This window comes from Saccostrea cucullata, unplaced genomic scaffold (assembly GCF_032062105.1).
Source record: "Saccostrea cucullata isolate Sc308-1 unplaced genomic scaffold, CSIRO_AGI_Scuc_v1 ctg5672, whole genome shotgun sequence".
Lineage (NCBI taxonomy): Eukaryota > Metazoa > Mollusca > Bivalvia > Ostreida > Ostreidae > Saccostrea > Saccostrea cuccullata.
In genome coordinates this window covers 837-15193 of record NW_026929214.1, presented here as the reverse complement: position 1 = coordinate 15193, position 14357 = coordinate 837, and the positions used below count along the sequence as shown (strand labels likewise).

The following is a 14357-nucleotide window of genomic DNA, read 5'->3' as shown; positions in this document are numbered from 1 at the left end:
AGGAGAAGTAAGCATCCCCAATGACAGGTCACACCTGCTGACCCGCAGTGAGCCTAGGAAACTGAAGCTCTCTGAAATTAATTAATTCTCTGCTCGTCCATCCGTTTTTCTCAGACTAGCCAGCTAAAGATCTATGTACAGTACTCCAAAATCAATTAATCTAAAGAATTTGAATTATTTTATTTTCTTTTTGAGTTGTTTGCTATAGTAGCCTTTACAGTTACCTAATTTCAGAATCAATAGAGCATGAAAGCCAATTAAATTTGCAACATCAACATAATTTGTTTTTCGTTCTGAGCACTTTTGGACGCCACCAATGGAGACAATTAGGGAGAAATTTTTGAAATTGAACTTCCTGTCTTTCAAACTGAAAATCTCAGGTTAATATTTTGAAACAAACATTTGTGACATCAGTCTGGGATGTTATTGGTTATACCATTTAGTTAAGTACTGCAAAATTCAGTGTGTCTGCTTCTCCGCTGATGACACTGGAAAAAGATATGCATGCCTACTTGTATTGCTTATGCGACATATTGAAGAAAGTGACAATGATACCTTGGTAATTCTTGCAATGGACAATTAAATTGTTTGTTATACACTGACTTTTAGTGAACCTTTGAATTTTTAAAATACTAGTATTGATGGATTAAACAACAACTTTCCTTTTCACACGTGTTTTTTTTTTTTTTTTTTTTTAATACAATATTTCATGAAAATTATTTGCCAAATACTCGGTATATGTTCATTTATACATATCGTACAAGACTCTTTTTTAAATAATTGTCATATACCATTTACTCATTCGAACATTTAATTGTATGAAAAGTCAATAATGTACATTTCTTAAAACTTTATTATCTTGTTTACTTGTCTTTCTTCCTGTGACAGAAATAGTTCATAATATTAATAAACAGATGTACTCAGTATCTGTATCAAAATACAGAATGAACAGTGATCGGTCTCAAAAGAAAAACGGATCCTTGAAAGTTCCGGTGCCTAGGAGAAGTAAGCATCCCCAATGACAGGTCACACCTGCTGACCCGCAGTGAGCCTAGGAAACTGAAGCTCTCTGAAATTAATTAATTCTCTGCTCGTCCATCCGTTTTTCTCAGACTAGCCAGCTAAAGATCTATGTACAGTACTCCAAAATCAATTAATCTAAAGAATTTGAATTATTTTATTTTCTTTTTGAGTTGTTTGCTATAGTAGCCTTTACAGTTACCTAATTTCAGAATCAATAGAGCATGAAAGCCAATTAAATTTGCAACATCAACATAATTTGTTTTTCGTTCTGAGCACTTTTGGACGCCACCAATGGAGACAATTAGGGAGAAATTTTTGAAATTGAACTTCCTGTCTTTCAAACTGAAAATCTCAGGTTGATATTTTGAAACAAACATTTATGACATCAGTCTGGGATGTTATTGGTTATACCATTTAGTTAAGTACTACAAAATTCAGTGTGTCTGCTTCTTCGCTGATGACACTGGAAAAAGATATGCATGCCTACTTTAATATCATCATTCAATGCATTTTTTGTTATTGTACACTGTACATATTCGATGAAAGCATGCTAACCGCTTTTCAGTACTTTCAGTACTTTGATTATTCAATAGAATAGTCCAGGAAAATGGCGCAAAACTTACATGTGACATTTTGGCGAGAAATGATCGTGTCACCCCTTAACTAGAAGACAAATGGAATAATCCAGTAGTAAACTCAAATGAAACAAATATCTGCTAGCAATAAGCGAAAGGAAATAAATACATCATGTTTTGTATCAGCAATATGGTAATTTTTTCTGCTAACTGTTGTTGCTGAAACGCATGTAACAAAATCCGACGATAATCAGCATGTACAAAATTTTGCTGGCTAAATGTGACCTCTAAGCTTCGCACCTAGGAAATATTGATCCTTAGTAGTGCCTGACGCCGTGACGTCAGGCAAAAATACATAGGTAAATTCAAAGAATTGAGATATTTTCAATAACTGTACTTGCATAGCAAAAAATTGACATAAGCATTAGGCTCGTCTTATCCCCCTCGCCGATTCTTTTATTTCAAAATGTGTAGCTTCTGCAAGGAATATCAACAGAAACTAATGGTGGACTTGCAGACCAACCGAAAGACAGTAGCAAAGTAATATGCCTCTCCTTCTTCAAAAGGGGTGTAAAAATTAAATTCGAAATCTCTGCACAGAAAATGGAATATTTTAAGTTTAACTAAAATAAAGTTTAATGCTGCTCTTTCAGAAGAAATTTCATATGTAAGTTAAAATGTGTTGCTGTTATTTTATTATTTGAAAAAAAACGGTAACTACGTAACTGAAATTTTTATTTTGACTTTGTTCTGATGAACTAATTAAAAGAGTAATGATATACAACATCTGCTGTGAAACACATCCTTTGTCTAAAATTAATTGTGTTTTTTTACAGAATAGTCGTTATCCGAGACTGGGACATATGTTGCCATAGAATCCGCTTTCTGACTTAAATATTATTTTGACATTAAATGCAAACAATATTTAATACTTTAACCATGACAGCAGCTGTGAGGACTAGACTCAGCATTTACACCTTGGAAGCGATGCAGAGTTCTGTTTAATCAGTTGACAAGAAACGGTTTTGCCAAACACCGAGTGAGCTCTTTGTAAAAACAGTGAAGAATTGCATGATGAATTGAAATAAATTAACACTAATGAACAGGCTTATGAAATAGTTAGATGCAAAGAGAAATGATAAAATTTTTCTTAAGATATGAAAGATATGAAAAAAGACCTGAAGCTAAGTTTAAACAAGATATCTTTGTAAAACATTTATACACTCCTCCCAAATAATTGGAATTTTTCAAGGGGCATAAATCTGATGCAAATTGCTCGATCGTACCCAAAGCAAATTGACCTACATATTCATTTGTATACCAAATTTCATTTCAGTATGTGCAACCTCTGTAAGGAAAATGAACGGAAACTGCAAATAATTGGATTTATTTTCAAAGGGGCGCATAAATCTGTGTCAAAAATGGCTCGATCGCACCCAAAACCTGACCTAGATAATCTAATGATAAATCTGTATACCAAATTTCATTTCAATATGTGCAGCGATTGTGAAGAAATAAAACGGAAACTGTGGACAGACAGATCGACCGACAAACAGAACAAACCTATATGCCCTCCCTTATTTAAAGGGTAGGGGTATAAATAAAATGTGTTAGTGGCTAATAACCTATTATGTACACAGCTGTACTCGTATAGAACGTCTGGACTGTCTTATTGGAATTTTGCGAGAAGCGCTGACTTTTACAATCAAAGGCTTACTTTTACACCGAGAAAATATACGGGGGCTTTTAGTGGAAAAAATATATTTATCTTAATATTTAATAAAACCACAATAACGGGCTATTTCAAAGCCAATTTAAAGTTGTCTAGCTAGTTAACAGCAACAATCCTACCCTCAACACCCTCCATTCCAATCTTGAAAAACCCCTGCCGATTTTTCATACCACAATGTGTCTTCTTCTTTATTTAATTTCTTAAGTTATTGAAAATAAAAGGATATATTAATTCTCGTGAATAAGGTATCTTAATTAATTTTATTCTACCATCAGTTATATTTTTTGCTTGATAAATAATTTCAAAGCCCCTAATACCATAACCTTTACCTCAATCTATTTCTTATCTTATCTATTTCAATCTTATGTATTTCAATTCCGTACCTCTGCAGGTTTTAATGTCCAAGAAAGTCGTCAACTGTAAAAGTCAGTGTCTTTGAAAAGTCCAATATGACATACATGTAGTAGAATACTGTGAAATCGTGAGGGTTAAATTTTCGTGGTTTTCGAGGCATGAAGAGCCCCAAGAATTTATATCCTCCATGAATTAAAAGTTTTCACAGATGTTACTACTTGATTCTTCATATACGAAATTAAATCGGCAATAGACGATAAAGTCACGGGTATTTCGGATATGCCTTAAAACGTAGGTCCCGTGCCACGGTAGGCGTTGGCACGATAAAGAATCCTCACTGCTCAATGGCCCTCAGTGCCGAGTATAGGTCTAAATTTAAAGCCCTTCAACGGCATAATGTGACGTCTCCATATGAGGGAAAAATTCTCGAAAGGGAAGTTAAACAACATATAATCAATCAATCAACATTTATTTTTTCTTCAAGCCAAGAAAATTGGCCCCTAGAAAATATGGGACAAGCCCTCACTAGAGTTAGAATACGTCCGATATACATTACCGGTACAAAGGATTTGCACTGAAAATAACTACCAAAATTATTATAACAAACCTTTTAAGGATTGTATATGCCTTTTAACTAAAAAAGAAAAAAATAAAATAAAGACGAACATTTAAATAATTTTTTTATTTCATTTTTTTTAGCTCACCTGAGCCGAAGGCTCAAGTGAGCTTTTCTGATCACATTTTGTCCGTCGTCCGTCTGTCTGTCCGTCCGTCGTTTGTTAACTTTTCACATTTCTGACTTCTCACAAGAACCACTAGATCAATTTTAACCAAACTTGGTCCAAAGCATTCATAGGTAAAGGAGAGTTTAAATTGTTAAGCTAAAGGGCTAAGACCTCTCATAAGGGGAGATAATCAAGAAAAGACTAAAATAGGGTGGGGTTATTAAAAAATCCTCTTCTCAAGAACCGATGGGCCAGAAAAGCTGAAACTTATGTGGAAGCCTCCTAGGATAGAGTAGATTCTTAATTTTTAAACTCATGAGCCCCGGGGGTAGGGCGAGGCCAGAATAGGGAATCAAAAGTTTTACATAATAATATATAAGAAAAAACTTCAAAAATTTCTTCTCAAGAACCGCTGGGCCAGAAAAGCTGAAACTTATGTGGATGCATCCTTGGGTAGTGTAGATACTAAATTGTTAAAATCATACCCCCCCCCCCCTGTACATTTCTAGGTGATGTACTTTTGTCATTTTGAAATGTCTTGTGATGTACATTTGCTATTGTGTAATGAGCTTTATCTTTGCTGAGTGCAGTTTAGTTATTATGTGATGCATTTCTTCAGCATATGATGTGTTTTTACCATCATGCGATGTGTTTTTGTCATAATACTCCTCTTAAGACCAACAGCAAGATGTCTTTAAATGAGAGAATAATTCTCAAATGGGACGTTATAACACTGTTTGAAATATTCCTCCTAAACAAAATTTTAATTCAAACAAAGTTATGTCTACTGCTTAATGAAAAAAGAAGAGGATGCTCAAATTGAGATTTTTTTACCACTCCTTCCAGGTTTTGCAGTTTTAAAAAATGTATGTACTGAAGCAAGCAAAGGACAGCTTGGGTCAGAGGGAGTTGTTGTAGAAAATATTAATAACTGCAAAAACCTAAAAGCTTCTTGCGATTTCGCTCGAAAATTAAAGGGTATATGTACGAACACATAGAAAATATTATAAACATTGACCTTTTGACCTGAAAAGCAGTAGGGGTTTTTCTTTAAGCCGTAAGGTGTTTTACAGCATGAAATTCCATAGCAAAAGCTCGAGGGCTTTTCGAGATATAGCACGTTTTAAAAAGGACAGAATTTTTGAATTTATGACCTTGACCTTTGACGTCAAAATCAATACAGGCCTTTCTTAGGCCATGGGGAGTTGTGTGAAATTTCACTGTTTCATTATGCTGTTTGAGAAATCGCATTGAAAGGAAATTGTAACATGTACAGGCAGACGGATGGACAGACAGACTTAGAAATTGATATACCTGTACCCCGCTTTCAAGGGGAGACAATATATTCTACTGGATATTTTGGTTAATTGAATCCAATATCAACCTACTTGTATGCGCACTAACTGCCTAAATACTTATTACTTGGATCCAGGGAGTTTTAAGGGAAGTTCCATCTAACTCAGGGAAAGAAATCTGTACCAGAGATTATTTTGACAAGACTGCAGACACACAGAACCACCACTAATCCCAAAATAAGTATGAAAAACGTCATTAAGAAATATTAAAATCATCATTTAGAATATTTCTTTCTCGTAGAAAGATAAATGCATAATCAATCCAACAAATGCTTGGAATAAACTTGTGATATATATTTCAGGCAAATATATTTTTTTAGTAATTGATAGAATTAAAGTATTTAATTTTAGAACTTCTGATTTTGTTTGGGATTTTTTTGGGGTTGAACTATGTTCAATCTCCAATGGTCATCACGCATTTAACAGGCACAGTAATTTGTGTTGATTATATAGAGCCGAAAGCGAGGCTACTGTGTCGCCCAATTTACTCCGATGATATTCAACAGAAAACATGCATAAACATCCGCCACAAATAGTTCATGTCATTTTCTTCTGAATTGATCTAAATTTTATAATTTAAAATGTAAGTAAATGTAATGATAAATTAAAGTAATCTTAATTTGAATATTAGATTTTGTTTTAAGTAAAACTCAATTATAAAGAACCTCAAAAGTTTTCGTAATGGAACTCATTTTTAGTGTAGCGTCATCTAAACACACTGAAAGAGATACCAACGACAACTCTACATACTGACGGCAAGCGGTAAATCTAGTATTCCCGACGCCCGATTCCCGATCCCGGATTTTGGGTTTTCTTTTTAACCGATGCACAGAATTTATTCAAACTTTTCATGAACATTTTCTTGGTTTAAATGAATTCATTAATGAATAAAAACTGTGGAAAATATGCGTATATATTACTAAATCAGCAGTAGCACCTGCGGTAAATCTGGTACTCTGTTATAAATGTTAAAACCAAAAAAACGGACACTGGCGTTTTCGTAGAATCGCGATGAAAAACAACAAAATGAAGAATATTTAAAAAAAAAGAAAAAAAAAAGGAAAACCTCATTTACATACAAGATAATTTGTACGCACACAAACTTTCACATATACCACTGTTTTTATGTTTGGTCATTTTATATTTGTTTTTAACTTGGTATTGCTTTTTAGCCGGGCTTATTGCTCAAAGAGCAATTGCCGGCTTATGTGATCCTGTTCAAGGCAGGATGTTGACCCCATAGTCGCCATTTGAAAGTTACGTGCAAAAATATAGTTCTTACTTTCAACCGCTTTTTAGATAATACAAACGCTAAATAAAGCAACAAAAATAAAACGAAGTTTTATCTATATAAAATAAACATTAGTAGTAATGACTTTGAAAACTTCATAAGTCAAAGAACATAGTTCATAAGCGTAAGGATTTTTGATAATCAGTGTTACCGTAGTTCTTTACACATATGAGGTAAAGCAGGAGAGGGAACCAGACTGGCCTGTTTGTTTACATTCAGCTGCGGTACCAGATTAATTCTGATTCTGACAAAATCGGACCGTGGTATTAGGATTGAAAAACTCACTGTCAGTGTCTTATCATTTATATTGATAGTTTTAAAATAATTTTTTCATCAGAATATAAACGTGATTCATGTAAGAAATCCATTCTACTCTGTAAATGAGCCCGGCTCTCTGTACTTCTGAGTACTTTGATTTAGCTTTTCTGAGACAAAGGCTCAACGAGCTTATGCTATGGCCATTTGTGCGGTGTGCGTTAACTTTACAGAATACGGGCCATAACTCAAGAACCCCTTGGACAATCAGTGTCAAATTTGTCACAGGGTATCCTTGGCCTAAGGGCTACATTTTATTTTAAAATAAGGGTTGGGACCTTTAAACAAGGGGAGATAATCAGGGAAACAAATCCAAAAGTACTGGTTGCTAAAAAATCTTCTCCAGAACCACTAGGCAAATTTTCACCAAACTTAAATATAAGGATCAGGATAGGGCGAAGATTAAAATTTGCACGGGGAATTACCCTGGGGCGAAAGGCGTGGTCTCAAGGTCACTTCAAAGTTGACCTAAATTTACAATTAATACAAACGTTTATATTTTGCTTATCATAAGGACTAAGATCATCAAATCTTGTAAGTTGATGCATCTTAGGACTTCACATCATGTTAACTCAAAAGTAGGTCAAAAGTAGGTCACGGTGACCTACTTTTAAAATTATGCAGGCATTTGTTTTCAAATTGATTTGAAAGCATATTTTGGACACTTTAAGGCCTATGATCATCAAACTTTGTCAGTTGATACATCTTGGGTCTTCGAACAACATTAACTTAAAAACAGGTCACCGTGACCTACTTTTTGAACTTTATGACTAATCCTTTCTGAAACATTTAATCCCATTATTGGAGATACTGAGAGGTTCAGAATCATCAAATTTTGTAAGTTTATGCATCTAGGGACCTTAAATTATATTTATGAAAAAGACACTGTGACCTACTTTTTGAATTTTGTAGGCATTTGTTTTCAAATTGTATAAAAGGCATATTTTGATTACCTTCAGGCCTACGATCACATGGACTTTGAAAAATGTCGACCAAAATGTAGGTCACGATGACCTACTTTCGACATTTTATGGTATTATTTAAGTATCTTAATTAGGTATTTATTGGCTTAGAATCATAAAATTTTGTGAGTCGATACATCTTGGGTTTTCGGAGAGTGACAACCAAAAAGTGGGTCACAGTGACCTACTTTTGACATTTTATGGCTTTAATAAAGTATCTCCAGTACTTATTCGCTTAGAATCATCAAACTTTGTCAGTTGATGCATTTTGGATTTTCGGAAATTGATCGAAATTTAGGTCACGGTGACCTACTTTTGCGGTTTTGTGGTATATTTAAGTATCTCATGCACTTATTGACTTAGAATAATCAAACTTTGTAATCTTGGGTTTTCGGAGAATGTCGATCAAAAAGTAGGTTGCGATGACCTACTTTTGAATATCTCAGGTACTTAATAGCTTAGAATCATCCAATTTTGACGTCAATTTAGGCATCTTGGTTTTTTCGGTGAACATCGACCAAAAAGTAGGTCACGGTGACCTACTTTTGACATTTTATTTCTATAATTAATTCTATCTTGTTTTGATTGGCTTGGAATCATCAAATTTTGTCAGTTGAGTCATCTTAGGGTATCGGAGGATTTCGAACAAGAAGTAGGTCATGGTGACCTAGTTTTGAATATCTCAGGTACTTATTGGCTTAGAATCGTCAAACTTTGTCAGTTTAGGCATCTTGGGTTTTTGGAGAACGTGGACCAAAAAGTACGTAACCGTGACCTACTTTAGACATTTGATGGCTATATTTAATTATATATGGTACTTATTGGCTCGGAATCATCAAACTTGGTCAGTTTAGGCATCTTAGGGTATCAGAGAATGTTGCCCAAGAAGCAGGTCACGGTGACCTACTTTTGAATATCTCAGGTACCTATTGGCTTAGAATCATCAAACTTTGTCAATTAATGTATCTTGAGTCATCAGAAAATTTCAATCAAAAGTTGGGTCACTGTGACCTACTTATGGTATTTTATAATTATATTATAATAATTTCCGTCTGAACTGGTTTAATATTATCAACTTTTGTCAGTTGATGCATTTTGCAATTGGGTCATATGATACTAATAGGGTTAGAAGCTTCTAAGAGAAGTGATAGATTGTACAATTTATCAGACGAGTGATTCAAAGCCCTTGGGCCTCTTGTTCTTCACAATATTAAAAAAATTAAGTTCTGACGTACTCCATGTATAATGTTGACTTCGTGTAATTAACATACATTTATACTCACAGAGAGGTTTTATATAACAAACCTGTTATCTCTTAAAAGGATGTCGTGTGAAAATCCACATTTTATCAACATTGATATTATTCCTGTGAAACTGAAATTTTCGTAACACATGGGTGAAGGTGCCAGGGAAAAATATATTACAAATTTGAAGATGAACTAGAGGTACAGTGAGCAGTGAATGATATAAATGATCAACCGCCTCTAATATGAATATAATGGCAGTGTCCATGTTTGGCAATGGGAAACCCAAAATATGTGTAGGATGAAAAAGTAATGGAAGGTGCACAACGGCAATAAGTAATAAAGATTCTATGAAAATTTCAGTCAGTGATGTAAGAGGAGTTGCAGATAAGAGATGGGTATACCTAAAGTTAACAAACAGATGGACTAACATCCCGATTAATGAATATCCTCCCGCTTTTCAAGCAGGGGGTATAAAAAAGGACTTATGTAGGCAGACAGGCATTATGGCCTATACATTTTTTGCTATTCGGTGTCTCTGAATGTTTTTCTCAAGATTTCTGTATTTGAATATTATTGAAATATTATATTTATTGAAGTAATAATATTGTTCACTACCTTAACTTAACTTAACCGATCAAAGATTTCATTTTACACCATGTTCAACTCCCATGAGTATTTTCAGTACTTGGATTAATATATACATGTAGGAAAATCTTGAAATTTCTATCAAATAAAAAAGAATCTAGGACAAAAACTAGTCGCCCTCGTAGGGCAGGGTTATAGCAATAAGAGTTGATCCTTACGCCGCGTTTTCGAAAGTACTGTTAGACGAGGTAACCGCTCCGTCGGATGAGACCGTGTATATCGAGGTGCCGTGTCGCAATAATTGCCGGTACGAACAAGATGCCTCGAGCTCACTGCTCAACTTACTATCAGAGATTCTAATGCAAGGGTGGGTCATCTTTATAGTGATAAACATTTAGTTTTAATTTCCCTGTTTTTCTGAGGGGGGTTTCAAATATAAATTCGTTTTGCAAGATGACCAGCTATAATTTTTTCCCGGATGTCGGATTGTTGATCAATAATATTTGACATCTGCGGAAAAATTAACTTGATGGCGTTATTTAAACCTTTTCTGGGTTGAATCCAGCAATACGGCAGAGGATATATGAAGGTAAGGTTATTAAAAGCATAATATATCGACTTTGTAAAATAGATATCTTAAGGATCTTGATATAGAAATTTCAAGTAAATGATTTTAAAATTCAATTTATAAAATAACCTAATGATTGTAACAATATATAATTCGAGGGAAAAAATAACGGTTTTCAAAATTAAATGTTTTGTTTTTATTGTAGTCTTCATTGCACGTAAAGTACTTCACGATGATTTTCTATTTGGCATTTGTTTCACTCCTTTGCCTTCCAGTTGCAAATTCATTTGGAAAAGGTTTGTTGTATCTTTTATTATAATTCTTATAACAGACATTTTATATATATTACCTATTTCTTGAAAGATAAATGGAGATGTACTCATTTATTACATAGTTAGTAATAAACACAGGATATGCCTGACGTCACAATAGCCGTATCAGCCCTGAAATTGGTAATCAGCCCTGTAGGGCTAATATGGATCAATTAATATCACACCCCTTGTACATTAAACCACAAAACAGTACTTGTGACCATACACATATTTTTTCGGGGGGTTCATTTTCTCTTAATTTTAACTTTTTGTAAATAACGATCCTTTAATTTACAAATAATAGATTATTTTCAAATTACGGATCAAGCGCATTGTAATAGAAACAACCCCAACCCGTATGAAACATCAGACCATGTACATGTAAGAAGTCAATGCATGATTATTTACTTATTTTCTTCTCAACTTAATGTGTGCTGTATTTTATTACTAAGTATGTACACACATGTAATAAACATAATAATACATACCCTTTTTCCATATCAAATCCTTATAAGCCCGAGACACCAATATCAGTCAGAGGGCTGAAGGTTTCGGGCTGATACAGGATGTGATATTGAAGCTGATATTGGTGTCTCGGGCTGATACAGGATGTTATATGGAAAAGGGTATGTATTATTCTCTATGTATTTATGTTGCCTTCACGAACTAGTTTACGTAATTTAAGTTTAATTCACAAACAGGAATCTATCTCAGAAAAAAGTTAAACAGGATTCGCAAATGGACTTTTACCGCCATATCCAATTGGTCTCTCGTTATATTTGAGGGTCTTTATATAAAGCGACTTGCTTACATGTAGTCATTCTTAAGTGTTATTAATGTAATAAGTCGTAACTCGTATACATGAAGACGGGCGTTAAGCCCAGTAAGAGCACGGGTACCGGTTGCAATTTCACGGTGATTAATTCCTGTAATAATAATGCGGTCAGGTTAACAATTGCGAAGAGTACATCCCGGTGTTGAGGGCGTTGTTGATGGTGATGCATTTTATATAAGAAAATCTATGTGATTATATATTTCTTGACTGCATGTATGACTTGTAGCAAAATTATCAAGGCAGCGAAGTTTTCAACATGGCAGACTTATTCTTTTAAAAATTGATAATTTTTTTTTATCAGTTTTGTATGAATAAAGATTAATTTTGAAGAAACAAAAGTAAATTATCTTATAGTGTCACAGAAAATTACCAACATTTTTGTCATATGGGTGCTCTAACGATGTTTTTAAATATTCTTTTATGGAAGAAACCCCCCAAAACTTCCACCTAGAAATAAATTTGCAATAAATTAAAAAAACAAATGAATCCTAGGATTCTGTTTGACTAAAATTTTCATCTGTTTAGTAAAACAGTTCTCTGATATTTTTTAAAATAATTATTTCAGCATGGAACGATTTTTCTTACACTTCTTTTAAGGGTCATCAACCTCTTTTTTTTTTACAGCTTGTTGTGGAAGTCGATCATACAACCCTTCTTTCTATATCTGCTGCAATGGAGTAATAAATTGGAAAGGATCGGGCACTAGTTGCTGTGGAACAAGAGCTTTTAATCCTTCTTTCTATATCTGCTGCAACAGAGTAATAAATTGGAAAGGATCGGGCACGAGTTGCTGTGGAACTAAAGCTTTCAATCCTTCTTTCTATATTTGCTGCAATGGAGTCATAAACTGGAAAGGCTCGGGTACAAGTTGTTGTGGAACTAGAGCTTTCAATCCCTCTTTTGCTCATTGCTGCAATGGAGTTATTTGTTAGAGAAGTGGGTTCATTTCTTAATAAAAAGCATAGGTTAATTCTTTTTTGTTTGTTTTCGCGATTATTTATAAACAAGCACGGTTCTCTTTGGTGTATCGTGGTTCAAATTTTGACAATAGGAAAATTAGAAAACAAGATGTGTTTGTGAAACACTATGCGCCCGGCGGCAACAAAGTTCTAAAAAGCAATTTTTAGCAAATAGGTCACAGTCAAGGTCACACAATCATTGTCCTTGGTGTCATTTGAAAGCACTTAATATTAGTGGAGTATGCATACCAAATAAAAATCTATATCTCTTGTGGTTCAAAAGTTATGGGGAAAGTTCAAAAAAGCTATTTTTAGCAGATAAGTTACAGTCAAGGTCACAAGGTCATTGACCTTATTGGTATTTGAAAGAACTTAATTTAGTGGAGTAAGCATACCAATTTATGAATTCTCATTTTCCTATGGTTCAAAAGTTATGGCGAAAGTTAGAAAAAAGCTATTTTTAGCGTATAGGTCAGTCAAGGTCATAAACTCATTGACCTTAGTGTCAATTGAAAGTGCTTAATTAGTGGAGCATACAATTATGAAGTCTGTATCTCTCACGATTCAAAAGTTATGACGAAGGTTTAAGTTGACAACAGATAGACACACAGATAAACAGACAATCAGACAGACAGGACAAAAACAATATACACCCCGAATAAATTCGGGCGCATAAAAATAAATTTAGACAAGAGGTCCACGGGTCTTATAGGTCACCTGAGTAACATGTTTCAACTTTCCAACAACTGAATTTTGGTTTAACTATTTAAAATCAAATGCTTTGAAATTCACAATTTTGAAAGAGGCGCCATTGTTTATCATAACTATAGACTTGGCATGCTTACTTTGGTTACTTAATACCCACAGATAGATCAGAGAAACAAAGAGAAAATGTATTTCCACTTGATAACCATCAGTTGTGCAACCCAACCCAGAGGAACCACTGACCCTGGGCCATATATTTTTGGAAATTTTATCATAAATTTCATTTCATCATAAATGGTTGATTAATATCAAAGATAAGATTTCAAAATTTCAAAGTATTACTATATTTTCAGACTTTGTACCCCCCCCCCCCCCCCGTCCTGCAGTAGGGCCCTGAAATTAATCATTTTGGAAGAAGCACCTTTCTTCATAAATATGTTTTTCGATTATTGACATTATACCCAGGAGCAAAGGAAAAGATTTCCAGAGAATTCATGCATTTTCACAATATTATCATTAGAGTCCCAACCTAACATCAGAACCCCTGACCCAGAGGCCATGAAATTCACAAATTTTGAAGAAACATCCTTCCTCATCATAACTATGTACATACCGTATAAGTGGAAATTTTAGCAAGACGCACCTTTAGCGATTTCTACCTAAAAACTGGTATTTATTCTTAGCGAGAAGTAACTTTAGCGATTTTAAAATATTAACTAAAGAAGATATTACAAATAATACGCAATTAATTTTTAGCGATGTCAGCACCCTCGCTAATAATGCCAAAAATAAATCCTCGCTAAAATTTCTACTTA

The 14357-nt window shown here is 34.1% G+C and overlaps 1 protein-coding gene across 1 annotated transcript; it reads left to right on the top strand.

The window, feature by feature from the left end:
* Window positions 1–10684: 10684 nt before the first annotated feature.
* LOC134280105 (galaxin-like) lies at window positions 10685–12848 on the top strand. Its single transcript, XM_062762532.1, has 3 exons — window positions 10685–10753; window positions 10938–11028; window positions 12503–12848. Exons 1-3 carry the CDS (start codon window positions 10748–10750, stop codon window positions 12808–12810), a joined length of 405 nt encoding a protein of 134 aa, XP_062618516.1. The 5' UTR covers window positions 10685–10747; the 3' UTR covers window positions 12811–12848.
* Window positions 12849–14357: the final 1509 nt, after the last annotated feature.